A 14,015-nucleotide genomic window follows, 5' to 3' on the forward strand; every position below is an offset into this window, starting at 1 on the left:
ATAGCTTACCTGTAAACAATAATGCCCTCCACGTTATATTTAATGTGCACTTAGAAATATAAATTATTTATTTCAACGAATCTTAAAGATTGGAAAACAAACTTGCAACAACATTCTCCTCACTATGCCTTAATGTTACATTCAATATGGTTATATAACCATTTCAGTGAATTACTTGGGAGTTCATTATTAATTATTTTTTCATTATATGGGTTTGAAATATGTTCTCCATTTCTATGGTTTATCACTCACTTCACTTATGGTTATTCAGTTATACATTATCTTGAATTTTAATATAGTCAAGCATATCAATTTACTCTTATACTTTATGCTTTTTGTGTCCTACCTCAAGCCCTAATTATAAACTTGCCCTTTATTCTAAAGGTTTGAAAAATTTGTTTTTCATACTTAAGATATTTAATCCATCTAGAACTGCTTTGTGTGCAGTGTTAAGGGTGTTATTTTTTTTCAATACAAATAATTGTCCCAGCACTATCTTTTCATCTCTGGTTTTTAAAGCATCTCTGGTTATGTACCAAGTTTCCAAATATATGTGAATGTGTTCCTGAGCTTTCTATTCTGTTCCATTAGTCTACATATATATGCCTATAATAATAAAAGCGTAATATGCTAATTAGACTGGATGTCCTTCTGGACGACCTTCCGGATGAAGCCAGGGCTGCGAGGGAAGTCTGAGTCCCGGGTGCCTGCCAGTGGCTGGAGGTAAGCCCAGGCCCCGGGTGCCAGAGGGAAGCAGGTGCTGGCAGCCGGGGGAAGGAAGGCCTACAAGTGCATGAATTTCGTGCATCAGGCCTTTAAAGTATACACACAACACACACACACACACACACACACACACACACACACTCTGAGTGGCCAGATTATTATAATCTCTGAACGCATAATAATCTGGCCACTCAGTGTGTGTATACACACACACACATATATATATATACACTCATTTTTATCTTGTTGTTAATCCTCACCCAAGGATATTTTTAGGAAGAGTGGAAGAGAGAGGGAAAGACAAAAAGAAACATCAATGTGAAAGTGACACATCTATTGGTTGCCTCCTGCTCGCATCCAATCAGGGCCCGGGCCAGGGAAGAACCTGCAACCGAGATACGTGCCCTTGACTGGAATCGAACCTGGGACTCTTCAGTCTGCAGGCTGACGCTCTATCTACTGAGCCAAACTGGCTATGGCTCTACTTATCTTAGTTCTACACAGAATTCTATGAGCAATTCTCAAGTAAGACACTGTAAAAATTAAACAGCAGTAACAAATTTATAGTGAGACAAAAGAATTGTAAATAGAATATTACACACATTCACTGAAGTATGGCATATTGCTTATTTTTGTATAAAGTTATGTTGCTTCTGCTAATGCTTTTTTATTTTTAATCCTCACCCAAGGATATGTTTCTACTGATTTTAGAGAGAAAGAGGATGAGAAAGAGAGGAAAAAGGAAACAAAAAACAAAAAAATCGCCCTGGCCGGTGTGGCTCAGTGGATAGAGCGTCGGCCTGCAGACTGAAGGGTCCCGGGTTCGATTCCCGGTCGGGGGCACATGCCTGGGTTGCGGGCTCGATCCCCAGGTGGGGGCGTGCAGGAGGCAGCTGATCGATGTTTCTCTCTCGTCGATGTTTCTAGCTCTCTCTCCCTCTCCCTTCCTCTCTGTAAAAAAATCAATAAAAACATATTTAAAAAAAAAAAAATCTACATGAGAGAAACACCAATCGGTTGCCCCCCATGCACACCCTGACTGGGGATTGAACCCGCAACCTTTTGGTGTATGGAAGAATGCTCTAATCAACTGAGCCACCCAGCCAGGGCTGCTCCTACTATTGTTTTTTTAACCATTCCCCACCAGAAGCACATATACACACATACACACTCAACCTCCTCTGTAAGAAACCATACTTAGGATACGAGCTAAATAGGATTTGAAAAAATAACAAAAAATGAATTCTCAAGAACTTTAGTGGCAAACTTCAAAAATCACCACAGAACTGAAGTTTAATTTTACTAACTCATAATTACATGCTATTTCCTACCCTTGTGAACTTGGAGCACATTTCCTCTGCTTCTCTTATCATATTTGCTCGAAGCATATACTTTGCACATTTGGAATTTATGAATCTATCAGCCGTGTCTAAAGACTGTGCTTCATCCATCCACTTAGCAGCTTCTTTGAGATTACCTATATGCTTTAAGATATTAAAATATTACAGAAATTTTAGTTTATGATTAAGAGAATATGGATACAATACAAATAACAACAGTTTAGAAAGACAAATTAGAAATTTGGTGCCATTTTTGTAAAATTTATCTAGAAATCTTTAGATAAATTAAAATTCACACTTACTAAGAGCTGAATCAAACGATTAACACTGAGTCTAAAAATATGCAACCTAAAACTCTTTAGAATTATTAGAGTATTAGAAATAGATTATCAGGGTTCCTTAAAAGTTATTTCTACACAAAAATAACTCCAAGAGTTCTTAAGTGGCTAAATTCTTCAATTATTCATAAAACATGTCTAGGATTTTACCTTGTAAATTTTTGCTTTCATATAGAATAATTCTATTAGAGTTGGAGTACTAGCAATTGCAGCATTAATATAATCCAGAGCCAAAGAATATTGCCCAAGTTTATCAAAGTGCTGTGCCAGGAAATACTGAACCCAGAGTAGTGTTGTTGGGGGTTCCTTCTCCCCATTCTCTGCAATCAAACAAACATAAAATTATTATAGGGAAGAAGGCAAAGTGAAGAATAAAGGTTATCAGATACTTTCTCTCCCCCAAAGCATAATGAAATTAATAATTATTATAATAATAAACAGTAAAAACCCAGCAAGAGAACCAATTTCAACAGAAAGAGGTATGACTTCCTGCCATCAAGTTCAAAAAGTAGCAGCCAAGCAAAGAAATAAGATACTAGTTTCATAGGCTTCTAACCCCACCCTCACTCCATAGAAAGTCCTGAAGAAAGAAGGTAAATCAATCTAACTATGAATTCTCAAGGCTGGGAGTGTAAGACAGCAGATCCAGGAAAAGCCAAGGAAAATAGATTGGAGAAAAATGTCCCTAACTACCACTGCAAGATTTCCACAAAGGCAAGAACTGCTAGGGCTTAACACTGTCTAGGTTCCAACACTAAATCAGGGAAACCCAAAGTTGAAGAGTATGAAGAAGACTAGAAGCCCGGTGCATGAAATTTGTGCACCGGTAGAGTCCCTAGGCCTGGCGGGCAATCAGGGCCGATCAGGGCCTTCTAGCTGCTGGCCAGGGCCTTCCTTCGTTCCGCACCACCCCCTGGTGGTAAGCGAACGACATAGCGAGCAGTTGAACTCCCGAGGGGACACTTTGCATATCAGCCTTTTATATATATAGATACTTTCCTGACAAGGTAGAAGTAACCCTATGTGACAACAACACTCACATACAATCAGCTGTTACCCATTCTGTATCTTCAAGCTACAATAGAATAGATAAAGAAATAAACACCAAGCTCTCAAAATAGATTATAGAAGTGGTTAAATTGAATTCTACAGGTATAAAATGAGGAAGAAAGAATGAAAAAGAAAATTTACCCATACTACATCAGAAAAACTCAGGTCATCTGGACTAGCTACCAAATAAAACAACAACATGCAAACGCACAAATTACTATAAATTAAAGCACAACTAATAAAGAAAGGCAAAGAGCCCAGCATTTATCTTGTTCCTCCTCCATAAACTAGAGTTCAGAGGGTCTGAATATTTGATAAGAAGTTCTTTATAAGATTTCTAACTAATAAATACAGAAGAAATGATGATTTGAATGAAATAAAGAGATTGGGGCAAAGATTCTCAGTGGCTGCTGAAACCATTAGGTGAGAGGCCAATGAAGAATGCATTAATGGGCAGATCAGGCTGGCACTGTCTGAAACCTGACCAACCTTAACATCACAAAGAGACAAACAGAGTATCTTCTGCCTCAAGTTGTGATATAATAGGAAGTACAATGCATCACATATGAAGTACTCAAATGGAACCTGATTCTAATCAAGCCTGTAAATTTAACTATAAGTTTACAAGAAATATGGATGATAGCAAAATATATTAAATGATACCATGAGAAAGCAAATCAGCCAAATCCGGAATATGGGACATTACACAAGACAAATAACCTTTCAACAAATAACTTTTTTTTTTTAAAGGGAGTGGAGGACATTACTCAAGATTAAAAGAATATCAGAGACATAAAAATCAAGTGTGGACTTTAGTGGGATCCAGATTGAAATAAACAAATTATACAAAGACTTAAGGTAATCAGGGAAATTTGCATGTACAAGGGGTGTTAGATATTATGGTATGAGAATTAATTTTGTGTTAGACAGAACTGTGATTACATCTTCTGTTAAGTGTTTTAAACAGCTAGTGATGTATGCTAAAGTAATGACAGGTAAAACAGTATGTCTGCTTTAAAAATATTCCAGAAAAAAAAGTAGACAGAAGGTACTTCAAATAAGACTGGCAAAATGTTCATAGCAGAAGCTGGGTGATGGGGACACAATAATTCATTGTTCTATTTACTTCTGTGTTATATGGAATTTGTTTCAAACTAACAAAAACAAAGGAGCAATGACATATAAAAGACACGAAGAAACCAGACTAAAGTTACCATCTGCACCACTGAAAGAAATCTAGAGTGTTTTCTGAAGTTGCCTTGATTTACATATGCCCTTACAAACAGAAAAACAACCAAATTTTATAGAATTTAAAGTAAAACAAACAAACAAACAACAACAACAACAACAAAAAAGAGGAGAGAGTAGGGATTCAGTAATAATGCATTTCAATAAAACTAACTGGCCCTAACTGGTTTGGCTCAGTGGATAGAGAGTCGACCTGCGAACTGAAAGGTCCCAGGTTCAATTCCGGTCAAGGGCCTGTACCTTGGTTGCAGGCACATCCCCAGTTGGAGGTGTGCTGGAGGCAGCTGATCGATGTTTCTCTTCCATTGATGTTTCTAACTCTCTATCCCTCTCCCTTCCTCGCTGTAAAAAATCAATAAAATATATTTAAAAAAAAAACAAAAACCTAACTGCATCATCTCTGGCAAGCCACTCAGTCTCTCAAGTCTGTTTACTTGTGTTAAAATAGGGTTAACACCCACCTCACATTATGGAAAATTTTAATTAAATAAAATTGAAGTGCTCTTTGTATTTTATTCACTAATTCACAAACTTTTCAGTAAATAGGTATCATGTATCATGTACATAATAAACATAAGATAGTTTTAGTGTAAATGATTAAATATGGATTAAAATGAGTAATCAAATTCCAGTTGAATCTAATTTAAACTTACCATAAGGGCTAAAAAAGTCACATGTTTTAAGAGAGGCTTCATAATTAGTAACAAGCTCCTGGATCACAGATATCTGTTAAAGAAACATAGTTTTAAATATTTCATTAAAGGTATTTTTATTTATTGTAAATTAAATTAGATTTGGAAACAATATACAGCTTATTTCAAAATTAAAAATTAACTAAGCTACTAAAGTATCTGTTCTTCTCCACTTCCTATGTGGGGAAAAGTGAGAAAAAACACACATACACACAGAAAACACACTGATCTCTTTATTAATAATAAAACAGAATCTCATTAATTTTTCATCTCAATAAGTAGTTTCAGGTTTTGAAGGACAAACTATTATTAGTTATTACAAAACCTTTATTCCCCTATAAACACATCTGTATAATTTATTACTAAGTTAATTTATTTGCTTTTTGCTTCTCACTGTTTTACTGTGGAGTTGTAGGCCATTATATATTCAAATTTTCTAAAATGTCACTCATCATAAAAAGGTCAAATAAAATTGATCTAAACTATACAGTGAGTTGATGGAAAAAGAGGTTAAGTAAACTAGATGTCTAAGCTACCACTGTTTTTAGTGATCACTTTAATAAACAGATTTGAATTTCAATGCTGCTCAGGTAGAACAAAAATATTATAAACTGCACTATAAATGTTCTATGTCCTGAAAGTGCCAAATGAAAAGTTACACGAATTAGAAGTGGCAGTAGACATTAAATGTACCTACTGGTTTTAAATGCCTATTGATGTTAACTATTTAGAATAAGTTGGAAAATAACCATCTTATTTGTGAACTCAAAAATCAAAAAACAAAAACAAAGGTCAAAAGTAAAGGAATTTCCACAGCAATTATACCTTTTTTACAACAAAGTTATGTGTGCATACTTTCTGTCTGACTTATATAGTATACTAGAGGCCCGATGCACAAAATTCGTGCAAGAGTAGGCCTTCCTTCCCCCAGCTGCTGGCACTGGCTTCCCTCTGGCACCCGAGACCCGGGCTTCCCTCGAAGCCCCAGCTTCATCCAGAAGGTGGTCTGGAAGGACGTCTGGTCTAATTAGCATATTATGCTTTTATTATTATAGATATGGTTTGAGGATTGTAAAGTTTTGTGTAATGAAATCTGTTACAATGTCAAAAAAAAGGTGAAGGAAAACCATTAAAACTTTTAATAGTGTCTGACCAATATGGTGGTATTTTGATAATTCAAAAGTTTTCTAGTTTTATAAAGTGGGATGCTACTAATACCACCAGAAAAAAAAAGAATATAACAGACAGGGTAACAATAACAACAATAAGCCATTAATTGTCACAAATGCTTTAAACATGCAAAGGAAAATTAAAATTAGCTGAAAGTACAAAATGGAAGAATCAGAATTTAACCCAAGAAACAAGGCTCCAGAGGTGAGCTCTTAACTACTCTGCTATATTGGTCACCAATGTCCCCAGCATACTTACTTCTAAAGGGCAATTCTTGACTCACAGAGTTACATTAAGACTAGAAACCAATAACTCAAAATGGATTAAGAACCTAAATATAAGACCTACAACAACAAAACTCTTAGGGGCAAAAAAAAAAAAAAAAAAACAGGACAAAAAAAGCTTCCCAATATTGGATTTGGCAATGCTTTCTTGTATATTTATTAAAAAGGTATTGGTAAGAAAACAAAACAACACAAAAATAGACAAATTAAACTTCATGAAAATTTTGTGCATCAAAAGAGTCTCTACCCACAGAGTAAAAAGGCAACCCACAGAATGGGAGAAAATATTTGCAAATCATATATCTAATAAAAGATTACTATCCAGAATATACAGAGAACTCATAAATACAAACAAAAAAAAAAAAAACAATCTGCTTTAAAAAATGGGACAGGTACTTGAATAGACATTCTTCCAGAAATGACATATAAATAAGCTGTAAGCACATGAAAAGAGGCACATGAATAATCATAGAAATGCAAATAAAAACTACAATGAGATACAACTTCACACCCAGGAGGAATGGCTAAAACAAAACAAAACAAAAAATTGAAACTTTGATGAGGATGTTAAGAAATTGGAACCCTTGTGCACTGTTGGTAGGAATGTAAAATAATATAATTGTTATGGAAAACATTATGGCAGTACCTCAAAAAATTAAAAACAGAATTAGAAAATGACCCAGCAAATCTATTTCTGAGTATATACATCCAAAAAAAGCAGGGTCTAGAAGAGATATTTGTACATCCATGTTCATAAAAGAATTATTCACAATAACCAAAACGTGGAAGCAACCCAAGTATCTATCAATGAATGAGTAAATAAGCAAAATATGGTATGTACATAAGATGGGATATTTTCAGCCTTAAAAAGGAAAGAACGTTTGCAATATTCTAAACATGAATGAACCTTGAGAACATTATGCTAAGTGAAATAAGCCAGTTACTATATGATTCCCACTTATAAGAGTTACCTAACCCTACTCAAAATCATAAAGACAGAAAGCATAATAATGGTTGTGAGGGGCTGGGAGGAGGGCAAAATAGAAAGTTATTATTTAATAGGTATTGAACGTCAATTCTACAAATGAAAAGAAATACAGGGATAGATGATGGCGATGATTGCACAAAAATGTGAAATGTACTCATTACCACTGAACTATACACTTAAATGGTTAATGGTAAATTTTATGCTAAGTATATTTCACTACAATAATTTAAAAACAACAACTCATGGTTCTTAAAGTGTGGTTCTGATCGTTAATGTCATCAACAGTAGCATCACCTGGTAATCTATTAGAGATGCAAATTATTGGACCAAGCCCCAGATTTACAGTATCAGAAACTCTGGGTCCAGCAGTAACCTGTTTTTAGGAAGCCAGAATTTGAAATCTGATAAAAATATTTCAAAAAGATTTATTATAAAGCTAAATTAAAAGTAATAGACATGTTTGCCCTGGTCAGTATTGCTCAGTGGTAAGGGCATTGGCCGGCACACTGAAGTCTTGTTTGGGTTTGATTCCCAGTTACTGGCATGTACTGGGTTGCAGGTTCGATCCCTGGTCCAGATTGGGGCACATGTAGGAAGCAACCAATCAATGTGTCTCTCACCTCTCTCTCTCTCTAAAAATCAATGGAAAAAATATCATTGGTTGAGGATTAGCAACAACCTAAATGACAATATTTTTAACCCACAATGGTCAATACCACTCTATCAATCTCACTTAGAATATCTGTAACTTAAACAACTTTCTAGCCTTAGAAATTCATTACTCAAATTGTCCCCTCGACCAGGAGTTCGACCAGCAGGCAGGCCGCCTAACAGCCCATGTCCCCTCCTCCTGGCCAAGCTGGCTGGACTCTACCCATGCACAAATTCATGTACTAGTCTGCTAATCCTATATAATAAAAGCCTAATATGCTAAGTGTCTGGTTGCCCATTCAACCAATCAAAGTGTAATATGCTAATGATATGCTAAGGCTGCTCAACCACTCGCTATGACATGCACTGACCACCAGGGGGCAGAGAGTTGACCGGTCAACCAGTCACTATGACATACACTGACGCTCTGACCAGTAGGTTAGCTTGCTGCTGGGGTCTGGCCGATCTGGATTGAACGAGACATTGAGTCGGGCCAGACACGCCCTGGAGCCCTCCCGCGTCCCTCTCTGGCCCTGATCATGCACTGGTGGGGTCCCTTGGCCTGGCCTGCACCCTCTCGAAATCCAGAACCCCTCAGGGGATGTCGGAGAGCCGGTTTCAGCCCGATCCCACAGGCCAGGCTGAGGGACCCCACTGGTGCACGAATTCGTGCACTGGGCCTCTAGTATATATATACTGAGTGTCAGCTGATTTCTCAACAGAAATGTTGTAGGCCAGAAGGGAGTGGCACAAAATATTCAATGTGATGAAAAGCAAAGACCTTCAACCAAAAATACTCTACCTAGCAGAGCTATCATTTAGAATTGAAGATCAAATAAAGACCTTCCCAGACAAGAAATATTACTACAAGAAATATTGAAGGGTCTTATTTAAGAAGAAAAAAAGGTTAAAAAAAAGAAAGAAAGAAAGAAAGAAAAAAAAAGGTTAAAAATATGAACAATAAAATGGCAATAAATATATATCTATCAACAATTGAATCTAAAAATCAAAATAAACAAACAAGGAATCTAAAGAACAAACTGATGAATAAAGTAGAATCAGAGGCATGAAAACATGGAACAGACCAACGAATCTCAGAGGGGAGGGGGAGGAGGGGGAAGAGATTAATCAAAGAACTTATATACATGCTAGAGGCCCGGTGCACAAAATTCATGCATGGGGGGCAGGGGTGTCCCTCAGCCCAGCCTGCAACCCCTCCAATCTGGGACCCCTTGAGGGATGTCCGACTGGGATCGGGCCTAAACGGGCCGTCGGACATCCCTCTCACAATCCAGGACTGCTGGCTCACAACCACTCCCCTGCCTGCCTGCCTGATTGCCCCTAACCACTTCTGCCTGCCAGCCTGACCACCCCATAACCACTCCCCTGCAAGCCTGATTGACACCTAACTGCTCCCCTGCTGGCCCAAATGCCCCTAACTGCCCTCCCCTGCCAGCATGGTCCCCCCCAACTGCCCTCCCTGCAGGCCTGGTTGCCCCCAACTGCCCTCCCCTGCAGGCCTGGTCCCTCCAACTGCCCTCTCCTGCAGGCTTGGTCCCCCCCAATTGCCCTCCCCTGCTGTCCCAGTCACCCCTAACTGCCCACCCTTGCTGGCCTGGTCACCTCTAACTGTCCTCCCTTGCAGGCCTGGTACCCCCAACTGCCCTCCCCTGCAGGCATAGTCCCCACCCCCCAACTGCCCCAACTGCACTCCTCTGCCAGCCCGGTCACCCCCCTAACTGCCCTCCTCTGCAGGCCTGATCGCCCCCAACTGCCCTCCCTTGCAGGCCTGGTCCCTCCCAACTGCCCTCCCCTGTTGGCCTGATCGCCTACATCTGCCCTCCCCTACTGGCCATCTTGTGGCGACCATCTTTGACCACATGGGGGTGGCCATCTTGTGTGTTGGACTGATGGTCAATTTGCATATTACCTCTTTATTATATAGGATGATTAATCACAAAATAAATACAGACCTCTGGTGACAATATGTCAAATTTATAGACAAGTATACCGATTAAATACAACAACCTTTAACCTTTTGCACTCGGATGTCGAATGTGACTCGACACGGTTAGCATCAGAATAAAGGAATCGAGAAAAAAGCAAGCGAGTGCAAAGGGTTAATCATCTTAGTGTAAAGTTCACAGACTAACATATACTTTGATAGGAGTTATACTTCATGAATATAATTTCAGTTCAAGTGAATAGCATTATTAGAACAGAAAAAATTATTAAATCACTAGAGGCCCGGTGCACGAATTCGTGCACGGATGGGGTCCCTCTGCCTGGCCGGCAATCTGGGCCCATCAGGCAGTCTTGCTCATTCCTGATTGGGGCTGATCGGGGCCGGCCAGCTGGGAGGAGGGACTGCAGGAGGTTGGCCAGCTGCGGGAGGTTGACTGTGGGAGCGCACTGACCACCAGGGGGCAGCTCCTGCTTTGAGCATCTACCCCCTGGTGGTCAGTGCACATCATAGTGAGATCATAACAGTCACTTAGCCATATATCTCCTATCTAATAATAGAGTAATATGCAAATAACCATCACTCCGCTACGCCCACGATTGGGCAGTGGGAGGCTGGGGGGCAGGACTCGGGGAGGCCTCTCAATGGCTGGATCCGCAGCTGCTGCTGAGGGGGGCTGCCGCGGACACCGGGCTCCCCTGCCATCGGAGGCGGGGAGCCGGCTGTCTGCGCCGGCTCCAGGCCAAAAGCCTAGGGTCATCAAGACCAGAAAGGCCTACAGGTAACCAGGAAGTGCATGGAGCACCTCTTGGTCCCTCCCCTCCACTTCCCCCACCCCTGGCCCACAGGCTCCCATCAGGCTGGATGGCCAATGGAGAGCCATAGGGAACCGGGCTGGGTGGCAGCGAAGCGGGACTGGGGATTGGCGAGCGGGCGCAAGGCAGACCTCCTGCTCCCTCCCCAGCTGACATTCTTCTGAAAGTCACGTGGAGCCTCCACTGCACAGCCTTCCTGGACGAGGACTCACAGCTGTGAGAGGCTCCAGAGCAGAGACTTCAACAAGGACTTCAGCGCCTCCTCAGGGGGGAAAAACCACCACCTCCCTACTCCCCAGCTGCTTCAGTGTCTGCAAGAAACTGCGCATGCTCCTCCCTGAGAGATGGGCGGTTCCCTGATGGCAGCTGGGCCAGTGCAGGGATGGAGGGAGGGAGGGCGGGGCAGGAACAAGGGGGAAGCCCCGGTTCCCTGCACCTCCTCCCACAGACCTAGCCCTTCCAGATGTTATGATAAAGAGTTGTGTTTTTCTAACTCTGTCCAGGTAAAGGAAACAAGTGTCTATTGACTTCTGATCTTACTCTCCGAGCCGCCAGTTAATCCCTCTGGATGCATCATATCCAACCTCCAAAGGATCCGAGGAGCAGGTTCAACCTTCGTTCCATAGGTGAGGAAACTGACCAATAAACACATGGGTCTCATAACTCAGTGTCAGCTCCCGCAGAAATCTCCAGGTAATAACTCAGATTGTATATCTAAGGGTATATTTTCTTCTATTTTCATGTTTAACTCAACCCCAGGAATTAAATAATATAATAAAGAATAAAATGAGTTCAGAGGGCTCAGCATTGTATTCCCAGAGCCTTTGGTCCCACACAAACCACAGAGCTCAGTTATCCTGAGATGAAAGAAAAGGAAAGAGAAACATGAAAGGTTTCCCAGCTCAGTCATAGAGACATCTCATAGCCACATACTAAGGACACGGCATTAACTTAGGGGTGGAAAAGACACAAATGGAATAGAAGATGGAGCCATTTCCGTTCAGATTCAAACCAAGTTAACAAGGCAGAAAAAACACTGGACACCATGAAAGAATGAGATGAAATGGTTTGGTAGGGAGTGTCACAGACCTCGCAGGGACAGCACCTGGGGCTCCGGACATGATGGGAGGAGAGAGGGGGCTGGTTGAGAGGAAGTGCATGGAATGGCCTGGGAGTAGGAACAAGAGGGTGATATGCAGAAGGTGGGCCCCACCGGGTGATGACAGGGGGCAAGCCTGCGGGAGGTGGCCAAGTGCCCCCACCTCTGCTGAGGGGTGCATGCATCTGTCCTGGGAGCTACGGCTGATGGAGAGGGAGGCTATGGCTCTATGTGGATGAGTTGCCAATGAGAGCTTCCCTGCAGCCAGAGTACTCAGTGTTCTCAACACGGCAGGAGCACAGGATCACATACACAACGTAACGAAAGAAAAAGCATCCTATTCCCAACTTATTCATAGACTTCTGTTTCTGGTATCTATATTCCCAATGTGTCCACAAGTAAATTTGGAAAAAGAAAAAAGATTTGTACATGTTATGACTGCATCTTTAGAAAACCCAAGTGATCACAACCACAGCACTTTTAACTCCTAATGAGCCAAATACACTGATGAACAAAAAGAGACACAGATGCATGAATAGACTGTGGAACCTCAGAGGGAAGGCGGGGGAGGGTGGGTGGGTGGGAAGAGATCAACCAATGGTCTGTGTACATATATGCATCATCCCTGGACACAGACAATGGGGTGGTGAGGGCCTAGAGGGGGTTGTAGGCTGGAAAAGATTAATGGGGGAAAGGGGACCTATGTAAACCTTTCAACAATAAAGATTTAATAAAAAAGAGTAAAAAATAAAAATAAAATAAAAGCTAAGAATAACGGCCCTGGCCAGGTGGCTTCATTGGTTGGAGCTTCGTCCTGTACATTGAAAGGTTGCGTGTTTGAACCCATGTCGCAGTGTGTGTGGGAGGCAACTGAGCAAGTGGTGCCTGGAGAAGGGAGGCTCCTCGGAGCTAAACACAGTCCAGGCCTCACCCATGATCCCGGGCTCATCCTCTGCTGAGTGAGACCAGACCTCCCAGCTTCCTGTCGAGTCCCTGGTCTCTGAGTCATAAGGCCACTTCCCCATGTTCCCCAGAATGGACTGCTCAGTAACCATCCATACTAATAAAAGGGTAATATGCTAATTAGACTAGGTGACCGGACATCTTCTGGACATCCAACTTCCTTCCAGACAAAGCCACGGTGGTGGGGGCTGAGGCAGAGGTGGTTAGGGGTAATCAGGTGGGCAGGGGAGGGCAGTTGGGGGCCATCAGGCCAGCAGGGCAGGGTAGTTGGGGGCCATCAGGCCAGCAGGGCAGGACAGTTGGGGGCCATCAGGGGAGCAGTTAGATAGCTATTAGGCCAGCAGGCAGGCAAGCAGTTAGGAGCCAGCAGTCCCGGATTGCAAGAGGGATGTCTAACTGTTGCTGCCCTGTGAATGGGGCCTAAACTGGCAGTCGGACCTCCCCCAAGGGGTCCTGGATTGGAGAGGGTGCAGGCTGAGCTGAGAGGGATTTCCCCCCCGCCACGCCGTGCACAAATTTTGTGCACCGGGCCTCTAGTATATACACACACACACACACACATATACTAGGGGTCCAGCACATGAAATCACATGAGACCCAGGATCCAAAGTCCCACGGCTCAGCGGGACCCAGAAGGAGTCCTGCGGCCACTGCAGGAGGCAAAACCCAGAAAGAGTCTCACGGCCGC

The 14,015-nt window shown here is 41.7% G+C and overlaps 1 protein-coding gene across 5 annotated transcripts in view; it reads right to left on the bottom strand.

Annotated features, from left to right (window-relative positions):
- Nucleotides 1–14,015, bottom strand: part of NAA16 (N-alpha-acetyltransferase 16, NatA auxiliary subunit) — a 117,781-nt gene that overhangs the window by 51,708 nt on the left and 52,058 nt on the right. For all 5 annotated transcript variants that reach the window (XM_054719830.1, XM_054719829.1, XM_054719828.1 and 2 more), the window contains 3 exons: nucleotides 5,356–5,428; nucleotides 2,555–2,724; nucleotides 2,058–2,210 (listed from right to left, as the gene is read on the bottom strand). In XM_054719830.1, the coding sequence (XP_054575805.1) occupies nucleotides 2,058–2,210; nucleotides 2,555–2,724; nucleotides 5,356–5,428 (396 nt within the window). The remainder of the gene's footprint in view (nucleotides 1–2,057; nucleotides 2,211–2,554; nucleotides 2,725–5,355; nucleotides 5,429–14,015) is intronic.

This window comes from Eptesicus fuscus, chromosome 8 (assembly GCF_027574615.1).
Source record: "Eptesicus fuscus isolate TK198812 chromosome 8, DD_ASM_mEF_20220401, whole genome shotgun sequence".
NCBI lineage: Eukaryota > Metazoa > Chordata > Mammalia > Chiroptera > Vespertilionidae > Eptesicus > Eptesicus fuscus.